At 38.4% G+C, this 21710-nt stretch overlaps 1 protein-coding gene across 1 annotated transcript in view; it reads right to left on the minus strand.

The window, feature by feature from the left end:
* NME8 (NME/NM23 family member 8) overlaps positions 1-21710 on the minus strand; it is a 245123-nt gene that overhangs the window by 33059 nt on the left and 190354 nt on the right. The window contains exon 16 of the mRNA XM_070728254.1: positions 17853-17960. Coding sequence (XP_070584355.1) covers positions 17853-17960 — 108 coding nt within the window. The remainder of the gene's footprint in view (positions 1-17852; positions 17961-21710) is intronic.

Below are 21710 nucleotides of genomic sequence, written 5' to 3' on the forward strand. Positions count from 1 at the left end.
GAGAGAAAGCAAGAGAGACAAAGAGCAAGAGACAGAGCAAGAGAGAAAGAGAGAGGGAGAGAGAAAGAGTGAGAAAAAGAGAGAGAGAGAAAAGAGAAAAAAGAGAGATAGCAAGAGAGAGGAAGGGAGAGAGAGAAAGAAATGAGAGAGAGAGAAAAGGAGAGGAAGGGAGAGAGAGAAAGAAATGAAAGTAAAAGGGGGAGAAAAAAGAAATGAGAAATATTTATTTATTTATTTATTTAAATATTTATTTATTTATTTATATATTTTTTTACTTCTGTGCTGCCAAGACTGCCGCTCAGATGCTATACTTTTCCACCCACACCGGGCCATAGAAAAATTGTCTTGCTGAAACTGGTCCCTGGTGGAAAAAAGATTGGGGACCACTGATATAAAGAATATATAAGGAATGAATTTATATAAGCATTAAACTCTTTGAGATAAATTATGAATGATTTGATATATAAGAAATGTATTACTATACCTATGATGGATTGTAAGTGGTTGAAAGCACAATAAAATCATAAATTAAGTGAATAACCAAAACCAATTTTCTTACATTATTGCTCGTATCAGCCGTCAAATTAATTTACTATAAGACGTGTTTGATGGATATGTACAAAGTGATTAATCAATAGATTTTTTTGTTTTGTTTTGTTTGTGTTTGTTTTCTATTTTCTTTTTCCTTTATTATGTATGTTACATTCTATGCTTTTCAACGTATTTTTTACATTTTGTTATAAATAATTCAATAAAAACTATTTTTTTAAAAAAGCAAATGGGCAGCCGACCATGTTCCAAAAGATGCCCAATGGAGAACAGCTGCTACTGATACCCTTTTCCATATGGTTACTGCCACAGCAAGGGGTCAGATCTCTATCTTGGCCCCCGGACTCCCCCTAATCCTGTACCAGTTCTTGCAGGCATCTCTGCAAGTCTTGATGGCAAGTGTTATTCCTGACATCTGACAGGTGAACTCCATCATCCCAATAAAGGCTGATACACTCAAACGTATGCTTGGGTGTCTGATCACTGGGCCACCATCTGCCTTAAATAGCTTGCCCACTGCTTTGCTAACCCGTATCCTTGTCCCGTCCACTGCCATTGATTTGATGGTGTCTCTTCACCCCTTCCTTGGACAGGTATCAGACCACACAAATTGTGTGTTGGGCCATAGGCCCCGCAAGACCTGAGGGTCTACAGTGGCTTGACACACCAGTGCCAAGCCCTTCACAACTCCAAAGTTGTTGCCACTGATGTGCAACACCAACTACCTGGGCCCGGCCCTTCCGCGGCTCCAAACTTTCAATAATGGGAGAAGCGTGTCTCAACGGAGACCTCTGTGTCCCAGCCATTCCACTATCGCCCAATGACTCAGCAACAGCTGTGTTCCCCAAGATGATGATTCAGCTCTTCCTCCATCCCAAAATGCCATGTTGTGACCGCAGGTCAATACTGTGGGCAAACGAAAGGACAACCCCCTAGTACTTGACATGTAACAATGTGGAGCAGGGCCAGGACCTGGAGAAATGGGAAGAACAAAACAGTGTTAGCCACCCAGGCCCAAACTAGCCTCTAGGAAACTGCTATTTATGCAATGGTGACCCATCCTAATGGCTGAACAGGTACCCCTTGTTCACTCCCTTGCTTTCTTTGAACTACATCGATCCTGACACCAGGCATATTTCCTTATTTGCTTCTCTTGAAAGGTGAACAGCCTACTCTCTGCACTTCTGATCAGTTTTGGAGCACCCCAAATGTAGCTGCACCCTGTCACTGTTCATTGGTGTATCACTGGCCAGGAAAGCACTGAATGATGAATGACTGTGAGATGATGCCAGCACCTTGTTGACCCAGAAAGCTCCAAAAAATGGTGTCGTGGCCATTGAGTGAAACAACCATGCCTCATAAGGTGAGGAGTCAAGCGTCCTCCGACACCCACTGATCCCAATTAGCTGGGAAATGGAGAGTGGCTTCTTAAAGTGTAACAATTCTGAGTCCTTTCCTTGGAGCATCTCTCCAACATTACCCATACACTGGAATCACCTGATGTGACCTTGCAGTTGTAAGCCTTGGTCAGGGAAGCTAGACCCGCCAATTTGCTGGCCATAGCTGTGCACATAGTGTCCCCTCCCCAGGGTGAATTGAGATGGTGTTTTCTGGTAGTAGGGTCATGCTTACAGGACGCCATCCTGAACAAGAGGACATTGCTGCGCTTAATGCCAACACTTTCAAATTTACCTTAATAGCTGTTTTATTTACCATATATAAAATGTTATAGATTATTTTAAATTCCTTTAAATATTTACTTTATTTAATATGTTTAATAGAATAAAACTAAATTACTTCAAGAGATTTTGAGTTACTATTACTTTAAAAGGCACAACTTGGTTGTTCTGTGCCACTGGTGGCCTGTTGTAAAATTTCCGCGGCCGGCTGACTTGTAACCTCTCCACCTCTGCGTATATGTACGCCTGGGCCGGCGTGCCACCAATAGGTGTTAGGTTCGATACTGCATGGTCCTACCGACTCTCCGTGCTCGAGCCATGGCACTGTACCATGCTCAGCTGAGTCAATATGTCCACTACTTCTGGGTACTATATGCCCTAAATCTTTTGCCATGAGGGCTGCACTCCACCTGCCCACATGCACATACTCCCTGTTAACAGACCAGGTGTCTCATTGCTTTCGTACTTTCCCAGCCATTGGGGGGGTGTTGTGCATCATAGCCGCCATCCGATGCACTGGTATTCCCGTCGGGAAAGCAGAATGCTCCTACAAGGTTACTAAGTGCCGCTCAATGAAGTGCCTGGCACCCCGGCTTAGTGATGATCATTTTATTGAAAATCACTTCAGGATCTCACTGTCGTGTGCATGCTGTGCATAGCTATGGTACACTGTGAGCCGAAACCAAGATGCTGTACCGCCTCTGAGGCAATTGCTTAATGCACCATGTAGTAATCGAGTATTATAATAGTTTAAAATATGCCATAATATAATTGCAACTCCAGCAGCATAACCCCTATGTTCCTTCTTGATGAAATGACTAAATGCTTCCTAATTAATTCATCCCCAAACTTCCTAGTGAATGAAATTAGAATTAATCCAGTAAAACACTGATCCTCTAAATTATAGTGTCACTCTGTTGTGGGGAAAATATTTATTTATTGGATTTGAATGCCGCTCCTCTCTGAGGACTTAGGGAGGCTCACAACATATCAGAAATAATATAACAAATACATCCAAAAATCCAATTACTGTATTTTCGGTGTATAAGACACACCTTTTTACTTCAAAAAAGTACATCATAAAGTGGGTGTGTCTTATACATCGAATGTTGCATGGAGTGGGGGGAATTGGGTGGAGGTCAGGGGCAGCAGCGGCAACCTTCCTTTAGTCCAGCGGTGGCAGTTTTTCACATAGCCAAAAAGTGGCTCAGGTGACTGCTGCACCCTCCCAAGGTGCCCCTGAAGGTGGCAGATTGGGGTGGGGGCTGATGAAGTCAAGCCCCCTCCCACTGGACAATCAGGACCACCCCACATGCTTCCTCTGTCGGCTGCATGCGCAGAGCTCCGAGGGGACACCAGCCCGCTTCTCCACAGCTGCCAGACCCCTTGGGGAACACCTTCTGTCACTTCAAGCATCCAGCTCCCTGTTTAATCATCGTGAGCTGGTTTGCTAACTTTTAATTAGGAAAAATCTCACAAGGACACCCAGCTCCTCCTCTTTCAGAACTTTGTAAATTTATGCCAAGGACTATTGTCCTGACAGTCGTTTGTTTACATGATTATTGCCAATGCAACGAGTTCAGTGGGCAATAAGAAAGGATTGAGCCAAACAATCATGGCTGCCCCGCTTGCCTCCTCCGCCAGCTGGAGGCATAGAGCTCCGAGAGGACGCCCGCCCACCCGCTCTTCTGTGGCTACTGCCACTCCCCCACCTCACCTACCCGCTGGCGGCTATTCCCCATGGGGTCCAGCAGCTGCAGAAAAGCGGGCGGGCATCCTCTTAGAGCTCTGCGCATCCAGCCGTGGCAACTTCATCAGGCCACACCCCAATCTCCCGCCTTTGTGGGTACCTTTGGAAGGACACTGATCACTGGATGCATGGATGAGACCCAAGGCCCACATGGCTGTGCTTCAGGGGGAAGCAGCCATGCGGCTGTGAGACCTCACCTGGGCAGCCACGGAAGGGTTCTCTCGGGCCAGGAGTGCCTTTGCAGGAGGCTGACAGGAGGTTTGATTTTGGGGAACTGCTGGGCAGGCTCTCGAGAAAAAAGACCGCCAGCCTGTCTGCAGGGCTTTGATCCCCTGCTGCAGCAGAGGAGGGTGGCCACCTCTACCTTCTCGCCTATGAGCCTCGGCGTTCAGGCAGGTGCCTGGTGGGGGTAGCAGGGGAAGGCACGGCTGCGCCTCACAAGGGGTTACGGCAGCCCAGCTGAGGCAGCTTCACTTGGTGATCAGCAGATGTGCAGGCAGGTAGAGTGGGACCCATGCAAGGGTCTCTGGTGCGAAAGAAACAGTTTTTGTGGCAAAATCAGCTATTTTTCAAACAGCCAATGTGCCATTCAGCACCTCATTTTCTGAGTACTCACACTCATCCCATTGTTTTGATTAATAGCAGAAAAGTATTGCATTTACAGACTTTCCTGAAAATAACATCTTCCAAATCAATTTGAAGTATGCCTGTCCTATATTTAATACTTTCTAAATCATGGGCAGCTTATGTAAGTATTGGTTAGTGTGAAGCAACAAATATTCTATGAAGCCTTCTTAGTCAAATATTTAAGCTTCCCAAATACATCCTGTTAGTAATTTTCTGTTTTATATTCATTTCCATGAATATAAGATCAGAAATAATTCTTCTAGGAATAATATTGCTTACAGTAAACATTTACATTTTTTATTCCACCTTTGTTGCTTTATCAGTAACTTAAGATGGTGAACATACATAATACTTCTTCCTCCTCATTTCAAATGCAAATCATCATTGCTATATTTCCTTTGCTTCTAAGTATGCCAGTAGAAAATGAAAAGACAAAATATAAGGCTTCAGGGTAATGTTCCCTGTAACTTTTTTTCAGTGTGAGCGGAAAAGTATAATGTCTGAGTGGCACATTTTCATGCCTGGGCATGGATCGGTTATAAACAAAAGGGAGTCCCGTGTCCTCAGGACACACAGTAACGGTCATAAATATGAAACGGCAGCAAAGTTTTGATCACGCGATCATCGGGCTGCTGCGAAGGTCCTAAGTGTGAAAAGGGTGCATAACTCACTTTTTTCAGGGCCGCTGCGACTTTGAATGGTCAGTAAATGAACCATTGTAAGTCGAGGACTACCTGCCTTCTCCCCTGGATGTTTTCTGTGGAGCTTCAAAATGGATTCCTAATATGCTGATCTGCTTCTAAAAAAGTGCACTGGTCAGACAGATAATCCTCGACTTCTGTTCTGACCCCAATGAAGACTAACGTTTCTATCTCCTGAGTAAGACGGTTATTAAGTGAGTTCTGCCTCACTTTACCACCTTTCCTGCGACAGTCATTAAGTGAATCCCTGCAGTTGCTTGTCAGAAGATCCCAAAAGATGTTCACATAACCCTGGGACATTGCCACCATCATAACTACGTTGTCAAGTGTCCAAAATTTGATCCAATAACCACTTTATTTTTCTAACAAAGTCCTTCCTTCCTAGTAGGAAGAATAGAAAGAATAAAATTGAAAAGGGGATTAAAAAGGGGATACAAAAAAAAATAAAAAATAAAATGGTTTGGTTCAAAGTTCTGCTCAGATTAAATAAATTGGAGTTTGAGAAGGGTTGATTAAGCTTGGAGTATTGTTTTGTTTGCTCTTGTTTTATTTTTTCTATTTAGACATATGACTTTAGGAATTGCTGATCTGTTTTAATAAAGTGAGAAGTATTGATTATAAAAAGATATGTAGTAGGTGATACTGATTTGGATTAATGTATAAATGGAATTGAATTTAGAATTGTTGGGGAGATTAATATTAATGATTTTTAATTGATTGAAAATAGAGAATATTTAGATTTCCCCCCTTTTTTTTCTCAGATTGACTGAAATTTAAGATTAATAATTAAGCAAGAAATGTAGATAAGTATTAATTGGCTAAATGTTAGATGGGCTGAATAACTTTTAAATTTTGGATTAGGTAAATGTACTATTTAGAGGGGGGGAGAAGTCTGAAATTCATATATGTTTATGTTTTGTTTTTAATTTTCTTTTGTTAACATCTGATTGGCTATACAAGGTTTTCTTGGTTTACAGGAAAATGTATAAAGAAAGAAGGAATTACTTGGCATAATGGTTAATAAGTTAGAAATATAAGTGGTGTTGTACTTTTTGAAGGAACATTAAGGAGGGGATTTCATTAAAAGAAAAGTATGTACTTGGATGACAACATTAGAAAAAAAAACTTTTGCAACTTTTGGGATGATTGATAATAGCTACTAACAAAATACTGCATTTTGTTCATGGAAAATTAGATGGTACTCTGTATTGTTTGAATGTATGTTGAGAGGAAAATTTCAAAAAATACACACACACCCCAGAAAGCCCTTCCTTCCTCCATCCCTCCATTCATTTCATTCTCCTTCCTTCCTTGTTCCCTCCATTTCTCCTTCCTTCCTTCCCTCCCTCCCTCCTTCCTTCTTCTCCACTTATCTCTTCCCTTTCCGTCTCTCTCTTGCTTTCTTTCTCTCACACACTCACTCCTCTAAAATCTAGGTGCGTCTTATACACCGGTGGGCCTTATACTCCGAAAAATACGGTAATATGGCTAAAATATGATTTAAAAACATTTAAAAGTTGACTTTATCAAGAAACATTTGAAGGACAGAGAGACCTGGATTAGATAAAAAGCCTCCATTTATGCGTAAAAAATTTTTCCCCTCGTAAACTATTTGCTTCACCAGGAATATTAGGGGGAGCAACATCTTTACTCTGTGAAATGTCCCTCTATCCAACAATAATAGATCCACATGTTTCATCTCAGAATGAATTTGAATCACATCATAATAATCAAATCCATCAGAATAAAAGACTCACAGAGTTGGAAGGGACCTTGGAGGTCATCTGGTCCAACCCATTGTTCAGTTCATTGTTCTTAAACCTCCAGTGTTGGAGCATTGTATTTGGTGATACTTTTTCATATAACACCTTCCCCCCAACTTATTTCCATGTTTGAGGAAGAATAGTGTCCAACGTTTTCTCTAGTATTTTGTCTCCCTAATAAGAATTGTTCTGAGCACACATATTGGTTAGAGAGACAGAGAATACCATAACTGGAAAATAGCATTTTCTTTAAGTACTACTGAGGATGCTGCTAAGGAGGAGGAATCAAGATTTCAACATTCATTAGTGCACAATGCTCCTGTTCTCCTGACATGTTCAAAGTACTATGGAGATGAGGCTACCATATCTTATGAATGGAAAACAGGTTAATTGACTCAGTCAATTAACACATGTGAGTCATGTTTGCTATTAGATAGATCCAAGTCTGTCTTAAGGGTAAACTTAACTCCCTTTAATTAACTCTGAGTTTCTCCTGCTTAGCTATCTTATGGGAGCCTTATCCATATGTGTGTTGCAAAGACCACAAGAAGGGACATCTCTCCCTTCCCTTCCCACCCCATCACCTGAGATAAGCCAAGGGGTTGGGCCTCGTCCCTATCGTCCAGAGATTGTGACAATTCCGGGGATTGGTCATAACGCCCAATATTATTACATCATTTGGTTCAGAATACTTTTTCCCTTGTTTTTCACCCCTAAAATCTAGGTGTGTCTTATACTCTGGTGTGTCTTATACTCCAAAAATATGGTATACATATTGGGTTGCTATCAGAATAGTAGCGGATGGCGCACCGGTAGCAAAAATGAAGCTGCACATGTGCAGGAAGCAAAATCTCATTAGGTGACACACATGAGAGGAAGATTTTGGTGATGTTTTGCTGCTGTGTATGGGCGGAAACAAATAAATCATTGAAATCTCACATGTACATGCATCTCCTTGCAAGATTTTGTTTCTTGCACATGCACAGAATCAAAATCTCACTGGGACACATGCGCACACATGCCAGTCACCCAAAGCTGTGTGTGAAGTGCACTGGGAGTGGCGGGAGCCACAACCCCCACTGACACACACATATGCATGTAAGCTCAAGATCCAGATGGACCTTGGCAGACTTGAACCCCGGGGGCCTATCTAACAAAATGAAATTCAATGTAGAGAAAAGTAAAGTCCTACGCTTAGTTAAGAAAAACCAAAAGCATACATATAAACTGGGTGAAACCAGGCTTAATACCAGTGACTGTGAGAGGGATCGTGAAATCTTAGTGGACAACCAGCTAAATATAAACGAGCAGTATGCATTGGCAGCCAAAAAAACCAATGCAATTCTAAGTTGCATTAACAGATGGATGCAATCAAGATCAAGTGACAATTCTATAAAGCCACACCTAGAGTACTGCATCTAGTTTTGGTCACCACAGTATAAAAATGATGTTGAGACTCTTGAAAAAGTACAGAGGAGAGCAATCAGGATGATTAGGGATTGAAGACTAAAACATATGAAGAACAATTACAGGAACTGGACTTGGCTAGTCTAGTGAAGAGAAGGACCAGGTGAGACATGACAGCATTGTTCTAATATTTGAGAGGTCATAGCAGAAGGGAGGGGGTCAAGCTATTTTCCAAAGCACCTGAAGGCCAGACAAGCAATAATGGATGGAAACTGATCAAGGAGAGATTCAACTTAGAAATAAGAAGGCACTTTCTGACAGTAAGAACAATCAACCAATGGAACAGCTTGGCTTCGGAAATTGTGGGAGCTTCATCACTTGAGACTTTTAAGAAGAGATTGGACTGCCATTTGTCAGAAATAGTGTAGGGTCTTTTGCTTGAATGGGAGATTGGACTAGATGACCTATTAGCTCCTTTCCAAATTACACACAACAGAGAGAGAGAGAGAGTTCTTTGGGATAGATGAGGAATTTCAGTTCTTTGGGATAGATGATGAATTCCAGAACTTGAAATTCCTAATTTTCCTCCAATCCTTCCTTCTTTGCCAGCTTCTGACACAGATAACATTAAAGAAGTGGTCAAAGCATGAGTCAGTCATTGAAATAAGTAATTTGATCACTACATCTTTCAGAATGCCACATAAAATCAGAATGCCAAATAAAATCAGTTAAAGTACTGACTTTTGAGAGGGTCAAATTAAAAAAAAGACAAAGTAACTGTATCTATAAAAATTCATTAAGAAAATTCAAATAAACATTTCATCTTCAGGCTTCTTGTTATCTTAAAAAAGAAAGCAATGGCAGGGCAAACTTTGAAAATAAAGCATGATTAACTAAACAGATCACTTTTTCCCGAAATATGTTTTAAAGGATTGGAACAGCAATCACAGGATTCACCTAAAATTAAAACTCAAATAAAGATTCCTATCAACAGCAAATTATACCCCAAAGTTCTGAAGGAACTGGCAGGTAAGATTACAAGCAAGATGGCGACAACCAGTTAAGAGGGTGGGGATCTTGCTCCAAAGAACCTACCTGGAAGAAATTTCTGAGTATAGCACAGCAGGCCTTTAACATGATCACAGAGAAGCCCCAGAAAGCTCAAGAGTCTCTGTGTGGCTTGTAAAGATTACTGGGAGTCCCTGAAACACCAGAGCGCAACTCATGGAAACTGCTTAGATCACTGGAAAATTGGATCACTCAGCCATTGAGAAGCGCCATGAGGATTTCTTAAAAGACCAGCTGGAGATTGAATCATCAAGCTCCAAGAGACTACAGCATCCTGCCTTGGAAAGGGGTGAGTGAGATTGAACAACCCCCATCAACCCCCCCCCCAGAAACAAACAAACAAAAGACTCTCTAATTGAAAAATCTCTAATCTCCCATCAGAATTAGAATATGATGGTCTACTCCTGAAAATCACGTTAGACGGATTGGATTTAAGCTCAGCTGCTCTAAAGAAGCAAAGAGCCAACAGCAAAACTATTTAATCTCCACTGCCCTAAGGAAGCAAAGAGCCAGTAGCAAAGAGCCAGCAGTACCTCAAAGAAGGCAATATACTTTTTACTCAAACCCCCACAAAATTTGGACTAGAATAGATATGGTGTGGGCTCCTAAAACAACAGCAGAGTATATACAAGAGGTGGAAATAGATGTTAATACTTGGGCGGACCATAATCCAGTTATAGTCTATATGAGAAATAGTAAAAAGCATTACAACTGGCAAATGAATAGAAATATTTTGAAAGAGAAAGAATATAAAGAATGAATTGAAAAGGAATTAAAAATATTTTTCAAAATTAACAAAAATACAGATACTACTCCCCAAAATTTATGGGACGCAACTAAAGCATACATAAGAGGATTAACAATATCCTACACAGCAAAATACAACAAAGAAAAGAAAAGAAAATATGAACAATTAACGAATGAATTAAAACAATTAGAATTTATATCACAACAAAATATGAAAAATAAGGATTTGGAAAAAAAATAAATTTAATCAAACATAAAATTAGACTGGAAGAACAAAACCAGACACTGGAAAAAATAAAAAGAGCTAAGCAACAATATTTTGAACATGCCAACAAACCAGGTAGATGGTTAGCATATAAACTGAGAAAACAGAGACAATCTAAATTAATTAAATATTTAGAAGACAAAGACGGAACAATAAAATATGACACAGAGGGAAAAGCAAACATAGTACAAATTTTTTTTAAAGAATTGTACAAAGATGATAATATCGAGGAAGATGAAGTATTTAAATACTTAGAGAGTTCAGAGTTACCACAATTAACAGAAGAACAACAGGAGAGGATGGAGAGTCCCATAACAATGGAAGAACTCCTTATAACTATTAAGAAGCAAAAAAACAACAAAGCCACAGGGCCAGATGCTATCCCAGCAGAGTGGTATAAAATAGAAAATGAAACATTAAGAAATAATATGCTGCAAATCTTTAATGAATGCAGGTTAGATGGTAAAATTCCCAAATCATGGTCTGAATCTTTGATAACTTTAATTCACAAATCAGATACAGCAAAGGAAAAAATTAAAAATTATAGACCAATATCATTATTAAATGTAGATTATAAAATATTTATTGCAATATATGCAGACAGGTTGAAAACGGTAATAAATAGTAAAATCCACTCAGACCAAAATGGTTTCCTGCCAGGTACACAAATTAAAAATAATCTTAGAACAATTATTAATGTATTAGAATACTATGAGCAACATTCAGATAAAACATTATCATTAATGTTCTTAGATGCTCAAAAAGCTTTTGATAACGTTAATTGGACATTTATAAAGATGCAACTAAATAGAATGAGATTTGGCCCTAAATTTGTTAATTTAATAGATGCTATCTATTCAGAACAAACAACAAAAATTATATTAAATAACGAGCAATTGGAAGTGTTTAAAATAAATAAAGGAGTTCGGCAAGGATGTCCTATTTCACCCCTCCTGTTCATTATGACTTTAGAAACACTATTAATAAAAATAAGAGCAGATTCAAAGATAAAAGGGTTAACAGTTGGAAAAGAGATATATAAAGTCCAGGCTTTTGCAGATGATCTGACCTTTATAATGGAAGACCCGATAGTCACAGCACCAAGATTAATCCAGATAATAGAACAATATGGTAAGGTAGCAGGTTTGAAAATAAATAAAAATAAAACAAAATTTATAACCAAAAACATGAATAAATCACAAGAAAGTAATTTAGAATGTATTACTGGAATACAAATAGTTAAAAAAGTAAAGTATCTGGGAATATGGCTAACAGCCAAAACAATAACATTAAAGAATGATAATTATATAAAATTAATTAATGAAATTAAAAAGGATTTAGAAATATGGAATAACTTAAAAATATCCTTTCTGGGAAGAATTGCTACAATTAAGATGAATATCTTACCTAAGGTATTATTTTTATTTCAAGTGATCCCAATAAATCCAGGGGCAATTTTTTTCAAAAATCTAACAAATGTGGTTAGAAAATTTTTATGGCAAGGAAAAAAGGCAAGAATTAAGATAAATATGTTAGAAGATATAAAAAAGAGGGGGGGTTTTGCCCTCCCAAATTGGAAATTATATTACCAGGCAGCCGCCTTAACATGGATTAAAAATTGGATAACCCTAGAGGACACGAGAACATTAAAATTAGAAAGACATGATCTTATGCTTGGCTGGCATGCCTTCGTTTGGTACGATAAAGACAAAAATAATTCTTATTTTAAAAGACACACATTAAGAAAATATTTATTTGATGTATGGAAAGATATAAAGAAAAACCACTTCTTAACAATTCCGGATTGGGTTGCCCCATTAGATGCAATAATACATCCAAATTCCATCAAGGATACAAGAAAAATAAGATATAAAGATTTGTTAGATGATCAAATGAAATTAAAAACTAGAATTAAATTACAAGACGAAGGGATACAAATCGATTGGTGGCACTATGCACAGATTAGATCTAGATACCAGAAAGACAATATACTTTATATATTTAATAAAAATAAAAATTTGTTAAGTGATTTAATTACTAAAAATCAAAACAGGGTAATTGGGAAAATATACAAATATCTGATTGCTCACAAGAATATTGATTTAACATTAAAAGATAGTATGATACTGTGGTGCAGAAATATAGGCAAAGAAATAGATTTAGACACATGGGAGAAAGTTTGGATGTGCAATTGGAAGATGACAAAATCAGTTTCTTTGAAAGAGAATCAAATTAAAATGTTCTATAGATGGCATCTCCCACCAAGTAGAATAGCAAAAATGTTCCCTAAGACATCACCTTTGTGTTGGAAATGTAAGAAAGAAATAGGATCCTACTACCACCAATGGTGGACATGTAATAAAGCCAAAATGTATTGGAAAATGATAGAGAAAATGACAAGAGATTACAAAGCAAAAAATAGAAATTACCCCGGAGTTCTGTTTACTAGGAATTACTAACCAAAATTACAAAAAAGAAATCTTGTACTTAATCATACATATTTTTACAGCGGCAAGGATTATTTACGCGCAAAATTGGAAAGGGGAAAATATCCCCAAAGAAGAGGGAGTTATTACAAAAATATTAGACTGCGCGGAGATGGATATGATGACAAGACGCTTGAATGATCAAGAAGAAACGAAATTTTATGAAACATGGAACAATGTTTATGAATGGATAGATAAGGAAAAAAATAATAATAGAAGATTAATAATAAGTATAGATATTTTGGTTTAAATCTTTCTTTTCTTTTTATTGAGATTAATATTAGATTTAGTTTATATACATAGAATTGACAAGATTGTTTGACTTTATATTAGTTATAACTATTTTTCTTTTTTATAATATCACCTTTTCCTTACTAGATATTTTTGTATTAGTAGTATTGAATTACGCATTTAACCATGTATTCCTTTTTCTGTATCTGCATTTATACTTTTGAGAAAAGCGGGGATGATACATCCCCACATTCTATGTTGAATGTTTGTAAGTCTGTCTGTTATTTTAAGAAAATTAATAAAAAAAATATTGAAAAAAAAAGCAAAGAGCCAGCAGTAAAATTATTTAAAATTGAGAAGCCTTCCCACTCACTCCCACCCCCGCTTTCTTCTCAAAATTTTGCCTCCACTGGAAGTTGCTGAAATTTCTGCTCCCAAGAACATTCCAATCCCGGCAATAAAGCAATAAATTCCAGGTGCCTAGGATTTAGCATCAAGTCAAGCTTATGTATGTATGTGTGTGTGTGTGTGTGTTTGTTTAGTTAGTTAGTTAGTTAGTTAGTTAGTTAGTTAGTTAGTTAGTTAGTTAGTTAGTTAGTTAGTTAGTTAGTTAGTTAGTCCAATACACAATAATACACAATGAAGGTAATAGAGGACACCTTCGAGGAAATAGAATTAGAGAAAGAATAGAAAGGAGAGTATAGGATTAAGAAAAAACTTCCCTCCTCCCCCCATCAACATTCTGAATTACAAAAGGAGCTGCCTAAGAGTTGCCTAGTGAAGAGGAAAAAAGGTGGGGGTCACGAATTCTGCATTTAAAAAGTTTAAAACAAGGGATTTGTACTTTGTATCTCAAAGGATTTATATTTCACATCTCTGCTACTTAATATCAAAAATTAATGACCCTCCTGAACCAACAGTTGCTACCACATTACCAATAAACAAACAAGTAAAGCAATTCTGAACTTTTTCAGTATTCCATATCTTTCAGTGTGTTTCACCCAAAGGATCATCTGGGAGTCTCATTGTCTTCCAACCAATATTCTTTCCCATCATCATTTTTCATTGCAACATTTAACTGTCTTTTTCCATCCAATTGATCACTTAATAACTCAGACATTATTTTCAAATATTGTTTAACTTGAGATAAAACATATTATTTGACTTTTATTAATCTGATACTTTACTGGTACAATTGACAACTTGACTTGCTTAAGTATTTGTATATGTATTTGTATTTATTACATTAGTATAATTAATTAACTTGTTATTCATGGTTAGATAATTGTTGATATTGATTATAATCAATAATTAATCAATTAATGATTAATTAATGGAATTAATTAAAATTATTATTAATAATAATTAATTCCATTAATTAATTATATTAATTGGTTTTATTAGACTGATTATTATACTGACTGATTAGACTAATTGATTATTGATATTAATTGATTGATTTGAATAGCTATTAATATTAATTAATTAATCTGATGAATCGTTATTACTAATTAACTAATCTGTCAGCTGCTATTTTGATCTTTTGTCAACCACTGTTTGATTATTAACCATGCCAAAAAAAACAAAAAACAAAACTCCACAATCAAACACCCCCAAATGGAGGATACCTCTACCAAAGATGATATAAGCTACAAATGTAACAAAACCACCAAATAGAAAGAAGAATGCAAAAATGCCACGTGTGCCCAAATTATGCTCACAATGCCTGCCTGGAATAAATAAAATATAGCCAATTTCCTAAAAAAAGCTCCCATATTTCTTCATTTCTGTCCATCATGTCTACATATATCGAATGATCTAATTACCATGTCTGATAAATTACAAACCCTAGAAACAACCATAACATCACAAAAAGAATACAGAGATTCCTTGGAAGCACACATAAAGGCATGCTTCACATCTTTGGATAAAAAATATTACAGCACAAATGGAAATTCAAATGTTCAAAATTATACTCCAATACAAAAACAACTATCACAATCACTAGCTCAACAACCACTACCTCAATCACATGCACAACCTCAGCAACCACTACCTCAACAATCTACCAATCATTCAAATAATATATTCTTACTCATCAAAGACACCCTTGAACAAAAATGTAATAATGCTATTCTATTTGGGCTTGAAGTCACAATAGATCAGGTTTGCAATATTATTGAATCAAAATTCTCCACTGAAGAAATCTTCAAAGTTTCTAGAGATGGCTCTGAGTTTAAATATAGACATGGTTTGGTGGCCCCATAATTCTGTAGAATCATTTGCAAAAATGAACTCAGCAAATGAAAATTTATTTATACTATAAACTCTATTAACAGAAATGACTCCAACCCCCAAAAACATAGCTCAAGGTCTGACCTATCCATCCTACAACAAATCCAATCTTGTGAACTCCAAACAGATTTCAAAAAATATCAAGACCATGGACAAACCAACCTGTACATTGAATACCACACTGGCTGCATCAAAACTAAGACCCACAATCCACCATCCAAACATCAAACCACCATCACCCCATACCACCTTCAACCAAAACCAACCCCCCCATAAACCAAAACCTTCAAGCCACCATCACCCAAAACCATCCTAATTTCCAATCCACTTTCAACCAAATTCAACCCCCCATAAACCAAAATTAGGCATGCATGCCCCTTACTTCCTCAATATCAATCACAGCTAATCTTAAATGCAAACTAATGATTTCAAGTAGCATCGTTAACAAAATACCTGAACTCCTTCTCTTACTAAAAGCTACTAAATTTGACCTTATATTTATCTGTGAAACATGGCTAAATACATCTCTCCCTGACTCCATTATCACAGTATCTCAAAACCCGTTGAGGAGGTGGAGTTGCAATCTTCTATAAGAAATCACAGAATCTAAAAAGGGGGCAAGTTAAATATGAACTCAATCTTCCAGAAACTATAATCTGTGAACTGACCCTAAATAACACCCTTTGCTTCCTACTATGTTATAGAGCCCCTGATTATGACATCACTCATGTGAACAAGCTAACCTCATTACTAACATGGGCAGTCTCCTACCCACATCCTCTTATATTTCTTGATGACCTAAACCTACCACATCTAAACTGGACCCTAAATGAATGTACATCTGAACCCATACATTCAAACCTTTAAAATGCTATTATTAGTTAGGGCTAGATGAACTAGTTAGAGACAGTACTAGATTCAACAATTGTCTTGATCTCATCTTCTGCAACAGTTTACACTCAATTTACAAACTACAAATAAAACCATTTTCCAGCAGTGACCATAGCATGATTGACTTTTGTCTCAATATATGTCTTTACAGAAACCACCTTAATGATGGGATAACCAATTACAGCTTTAAAAATGCCAACTATGATATCATAGATGCCAACCTCTTGTCTCTGGCTGTAATACTAGAGCTGAAGACTACTACAATATATTTTTGCTTGAAATCCAAAAGTCATTAAATTGTATGTACCACTAATAATCACCAAAACCAAGAAAAACAAATTACCCATAAGGAAACTCCAATCCAAAAAAGATCTCTTTGGCAAAAAAATAAAACAGACTATGTTGCAAACTTTAAAAATCACTACAAAAATTTGTGTCACCTAATAAAGAATGAATGTATCAATTATCACATCAATCAAGAAGTAAATCTTCTATGTGCAAAGTCCACTTGTGCCTTCTATAACTTTGTAAACAACCAACTGAACCAGCTGAAGTTGTATAATGTAGGGTTTCCTGCCTGGGTAGCGGTGTTGGACTAGAAGACCTCCAAGGTTCCCTCCAACTCTGTTATTCTATTCTGTGCTGTGCTGTGCTGCTATATGACAATACAGATTTAGTGATGAATACTGTATTTCTTAACCATAACCAGTTTCTCTTATTTAAATGGTGAAGCTCAATATACTGAATGTTGATATAGTATTGTGAGGGTGGAAAAAATGACTTCTTAAGAGGCTCTGCAAACTGTTTCTCATGCTCTGAACCTTATTTGTTTGTAATATTTAGATTGACTGATACTCTGAAAGATAAAGAGAGATAACTTTGGAGTGATTTTTTTATTCAATAATTTGGGAACCAATCCAAAAGTTATCAATAAATTATATACTGGAGTGGTTTTATTCAGAAGTTAAACTTTTCAAATTTAAATAAATTTAATAATTAAATAACAATGTAAGAAAATAATGCTATCATTTTCAGTCACTAAATTCAGTAATGTAAAAAAACAATCTTGTATATTTTGTCTTTCTGTAAATGTATGAGTGTAAGTTCCCACTTGCTCAATATTAATGCAATGTCCTTTTTAAAAGATGTGCAATGACATTGTTGAAAATTAAATCTGTGTCTTTTAAGTTAATACATAATTTCCTACAGAGAAGTTTCTTTTGCAAAAATATTTCTGTATTGTGTATTATATTTTGCTATAACATGCTGAAGTAGTAGAAGATACTACCAGATGATGGCACTATTGTCATAAACATTACAAGAGAGCACAATCTCAATAGAGAAAATAAATTATAGTTCTCAGGATGCCATTATTACAATAAAAAAGATTTACCTTTGGGGATATTGTTCCTTTGCTTCGTGGATTATCTTTGGGCCAAGTAAATCCCTCCATTTTCGGATTGCATTCTCTCGTACCAAAGCAAGAGCAAGAGTTGGCCCACTGGTCAAGACAAAGATAGGTAGGTAGGTAGGTAGGTAGGTAGGTAGATAGATAGATAGATAGATAGATAGATAGATAGATAGATAGATAGATAGATAGATAGATAGATAGATAGATAGATAGATCTTCTGAATGAATATAAATTCAATAACAAACATTTTGGAATGTAACCAGCAAATTCTAGAAAAAAAGGCCAAACCAGCATTTCTTCATAAAATTAAAAGGGAAATCATATCAATCTGTTTAAGACAAAATCCCTCAAAGTGGTAAATATTGACCCAAAGAATTGACAATATTGTCCTTTATTAGAGTTGATGTAAAAGTGATACTGTTAAAATTGCTTTCACACAAAACATCTTTTGGGAGTCAATGATAAGGTGACCAGATGTCCTGCTTTTGGGGGGACAGTCCCGCTTTTTAATATTTGTCCCACATCCAGTGGCATTTTTTAAAAGTTCTGACTTTGTGGCTAGCCCTCTGCCTTCTCTCTTCCCTCCCCCCTGAGAAAGTCTGACACAAAGATAAACATATTGGCTCCACTGTTCCCTCTAAGCAGACCTCCATCATTTCCTCTCTCCTCCCCCCTCCTCTCAATCCCCCCTCAGTTTCCTTTACCTAGGAACTTTCTGCTCCTCAGACTTGGCTACCTGCCGAAAAGCCTAGCCTCTCTCCTAAACTGTACTTTGGGTCTTTAGAACGCAGAGTGATGACATTTTAGATAAACTTCTTGCAGTGTTGGTCTCTTTGTGCAGAGCATCCTCGGCAATATTTATGCAAATGACCGGCCGTGGGAGCTGAAGGGGGCCCCTGCAAAGTGCATTGCATGCTGGTCAAGAGCTGTGGGAACAGGTAAAATGTCCTTTGGAATCTTCTTGGGGGGGGGGGAGAAGCCAGCTGGGATTGCAGAGGGCAAATTTCCTATGCATCTCAGTGGCTGTGATCCACTAGAGCAAAGATCTCCAACCTTGGCAACTTTAAAACTTGTAGACTTAAAATCCCTTTGCTTTGCTGGTTGAGGAATTCTGGGAATTGAAGTCCATAAGTCTTAAAATTGCCAAGTGTGGGCAGGGCCGCCATCAGGAATTTTGGGGGCCCATACAGCCTAAGTGTCTGGCCCCCCCACCATTTTAAAACTATTTTAAGTCGCCGAGCCACTCCATCCCCCGGGGATCATTTCCCACTTCACGCCAAGCGAGGCGGTCCCATAGGCCAGTGTTTCCCAACCTTGGCAACTTGAAGATATCTGGACTTCAACTCCCAGAATTCCCCAGCCAGTGAACGCTGGCTGGGGAATTCTGGGAGTTGAAGTCCAGATATCTTCAAGTTGTCAAGGTTGGGAAGCACTGCCATAGGCTATTTCAGGAACTAGGTTAAGCCGATTGTGTGGACTCATCCAGGAGAAAGAAAGAAGCGGGAGCGGCAAGGGAAAGAAAGAGCCTCCTGGCATTGGTCAGGCGGAGCATGGCTTATTTACAGCTCCTTGGCACTTCTCCCTTTATGGAAGAGGCCTTGTTGACAAAACCATGTGCTTTCTAGCGAGGGGAGAGGGGAGGGGGATCCCACACCTGGCAGCCACTGGCAAGGAGCTGGAAAGGACGAGGGGAGAGAAAAAGCAGGGTACCAGCAGTCGGGCAGGTGTCTTGAGGGGGCACTCCCATCTGGAAGGAAGGGAAGAAAGGCGAGGGTGAGCTATGAAGGAAGGAAGGAAGGAAGGAAGGAAGGAAGGAAGGAAGGGTAAAAGGGGCAATCAAGAGAGGAATGGGTGAATGAATGGACGGAGGGTGGGAAGGAAGGAAGGAAAGAGGGAAGAGACAGGAACGGAGGAAGGGTGCAAAGGAAGCAAGGAAAGGTGTGAAAGGGGAAAGTAAGAGAGGAAGGAGTGAAAGAAGGGAGTGAGGGAGGAAAGAAGGAAGGAGAAGGAAAGCAAGAAATGGAGGGAAGGAAGGAAAGAAGGAAAGAAGGAAGGAAAAAAGAAAGAAAGAAAGAAAGAAAGAAAGAAAGAAAGGGGGAAGGGACAGGAACAGAGGAAGGAAGCAAGGAAACTTATGAAAGGGGAGAGTAAGAGAGGAAGGACTGAAGGAAGGGAGGGAGGGAAGAAGGTAGGAAGGAGAAAGAAAAGAAGAAATAGAAAGAAAGAAAGAAAGAAAGAAAGAGAAAGAAAGAGAATGAAAGAGAAATAAAAAGAGAGAGGGGGAATGAAAGAAATGGAAGGAGGGAAGGAAGGAGAGAAAGAAAGAGAAAGAAAGAAAAGAAGAGAAAGAAAAAAAGAATGAAAGAGCAAGAGAGAAAGAGAGAACGAGAGAACGAGAGAATGAAAGAAAGAAAGAAAGAAAGAAAGAAAGGCTCACTGAGTGGATGCATGAAAAGAGGGACCTGGATCTCCACTTGCCTCCCCCTCGCGCTTACCTGCTCCCAGCGCCAGCAGCAGGAATGCAAGCGAGTAAGCTGGCTCCCGCCCAAAAGCAGCCATTGGCAGTGGGCGGTGTTCACGGCCCCCCGAAGCCCCGGCCCAGCACCTCCGGGGGCTGAAAGGCGCGGCTCTCTTGCCCCCTCGCAATCCTCAGGGGGACACAAGACCATCAGAGAAGCCGGCCGGGCTCAGCCCTCTCCTGGCTTCCCCAATTCCGCTTCCCCAGCAGCGCGGCTTGGCTTCCGGAGGGCCGAGACACCCCCACGGTGACTCCTCCTTCCACGGCTGCCATCGAGGCTCCCTGCCTGTCTGCCGGCCTCCCTGCCTTCTTTCCTCGCGGGGGTGGGAAGAAGGTGCGGGCTGCTGTCGGGGAGGAGAACCTCCGCAGAGGCAGAGTTCGTCGCAATCGGGGTTGGGGAGTTTTGGGCGGGCGCCGGGCCCCCATCATTTTTCAATTTGGCCAGGCCCCTGACGTCACTCCCAGTAATACTGGTCTATCGGCGGCCCTGAGTGTGGGAATCCCTGCTCTATTGCAAAAGTTTATTCTCTTTTTTGCCAATTTTTTTTATTTTTCTCGATCTTCCCACAAATAAATTTACATTATATACCTTTCAATATTACAAGCATCATATATAGTTACACAATTTTTAAAAAATTATTATTATTATTATTATTATTATTATTATTATTATTATTATTATTAGCCAGAGTGGCGCAGCAGGTAGAGTGCTCTACTGCAGGCCACTGAAGCTGACTGTATATCTGAAGGTCAGCAGTTCAAATCTCATCACTTGCTCAAGGTTGACTCAGCCTTCCATCCTTCTGAGGAGGGTAAAATGAGGACCCGGATTGTGGGGGCAATATGCTGGCTCTGTTAAAAAGTGCTATTGCTAACATGTTGTAAGCCGCCCTGAGTCTAAGGAGAAGGGCGGCATAAAAATCAAATAAATAAATAAATAAATAAATAAATAAATAAATAAATAAATAAATAAATAAATAAATAAATAAATAAATAAATAAATAAATAAATATATTATTATTATTATTATTATTATTATTATTATTATTATTATTATTATTATTATTATTACAGTGGTACTTGGCATGCTGGGCGCAATGCCAAAGGATCTCAACGGACATTTGAAAACCGTTGGAATTGACAAAATCTCCATCTGTCAATTGCAAAAGGCCACTTTACTGGGATTGGCAAACATAATTTGCCGCTACATCACGCAGTCCTAGGTGCTTGGGAAGCACCCGACTGATGATGAAATACGAAATCCAGCATATAGATCTCGTTTGCTGTGTTGTATTGACATAATAATAATAATAATAATAAT

The sequence above is a fragment of the Erythrolamprus reginae genome, chromosome Z (assembly GCF_031021105.1).
Source record: "Erythrolamprus reginae isolate rEryReg1 chromosome Z, rEryReg1.hap1, whole genome shotgun sequence".
Lineage (NCBI taxonomy): Eukaryota > Metazoa > Chordata > Lepidosauria > Squamata > Dipsadidae > Erythrolamprus > Erythrolamprus reginae.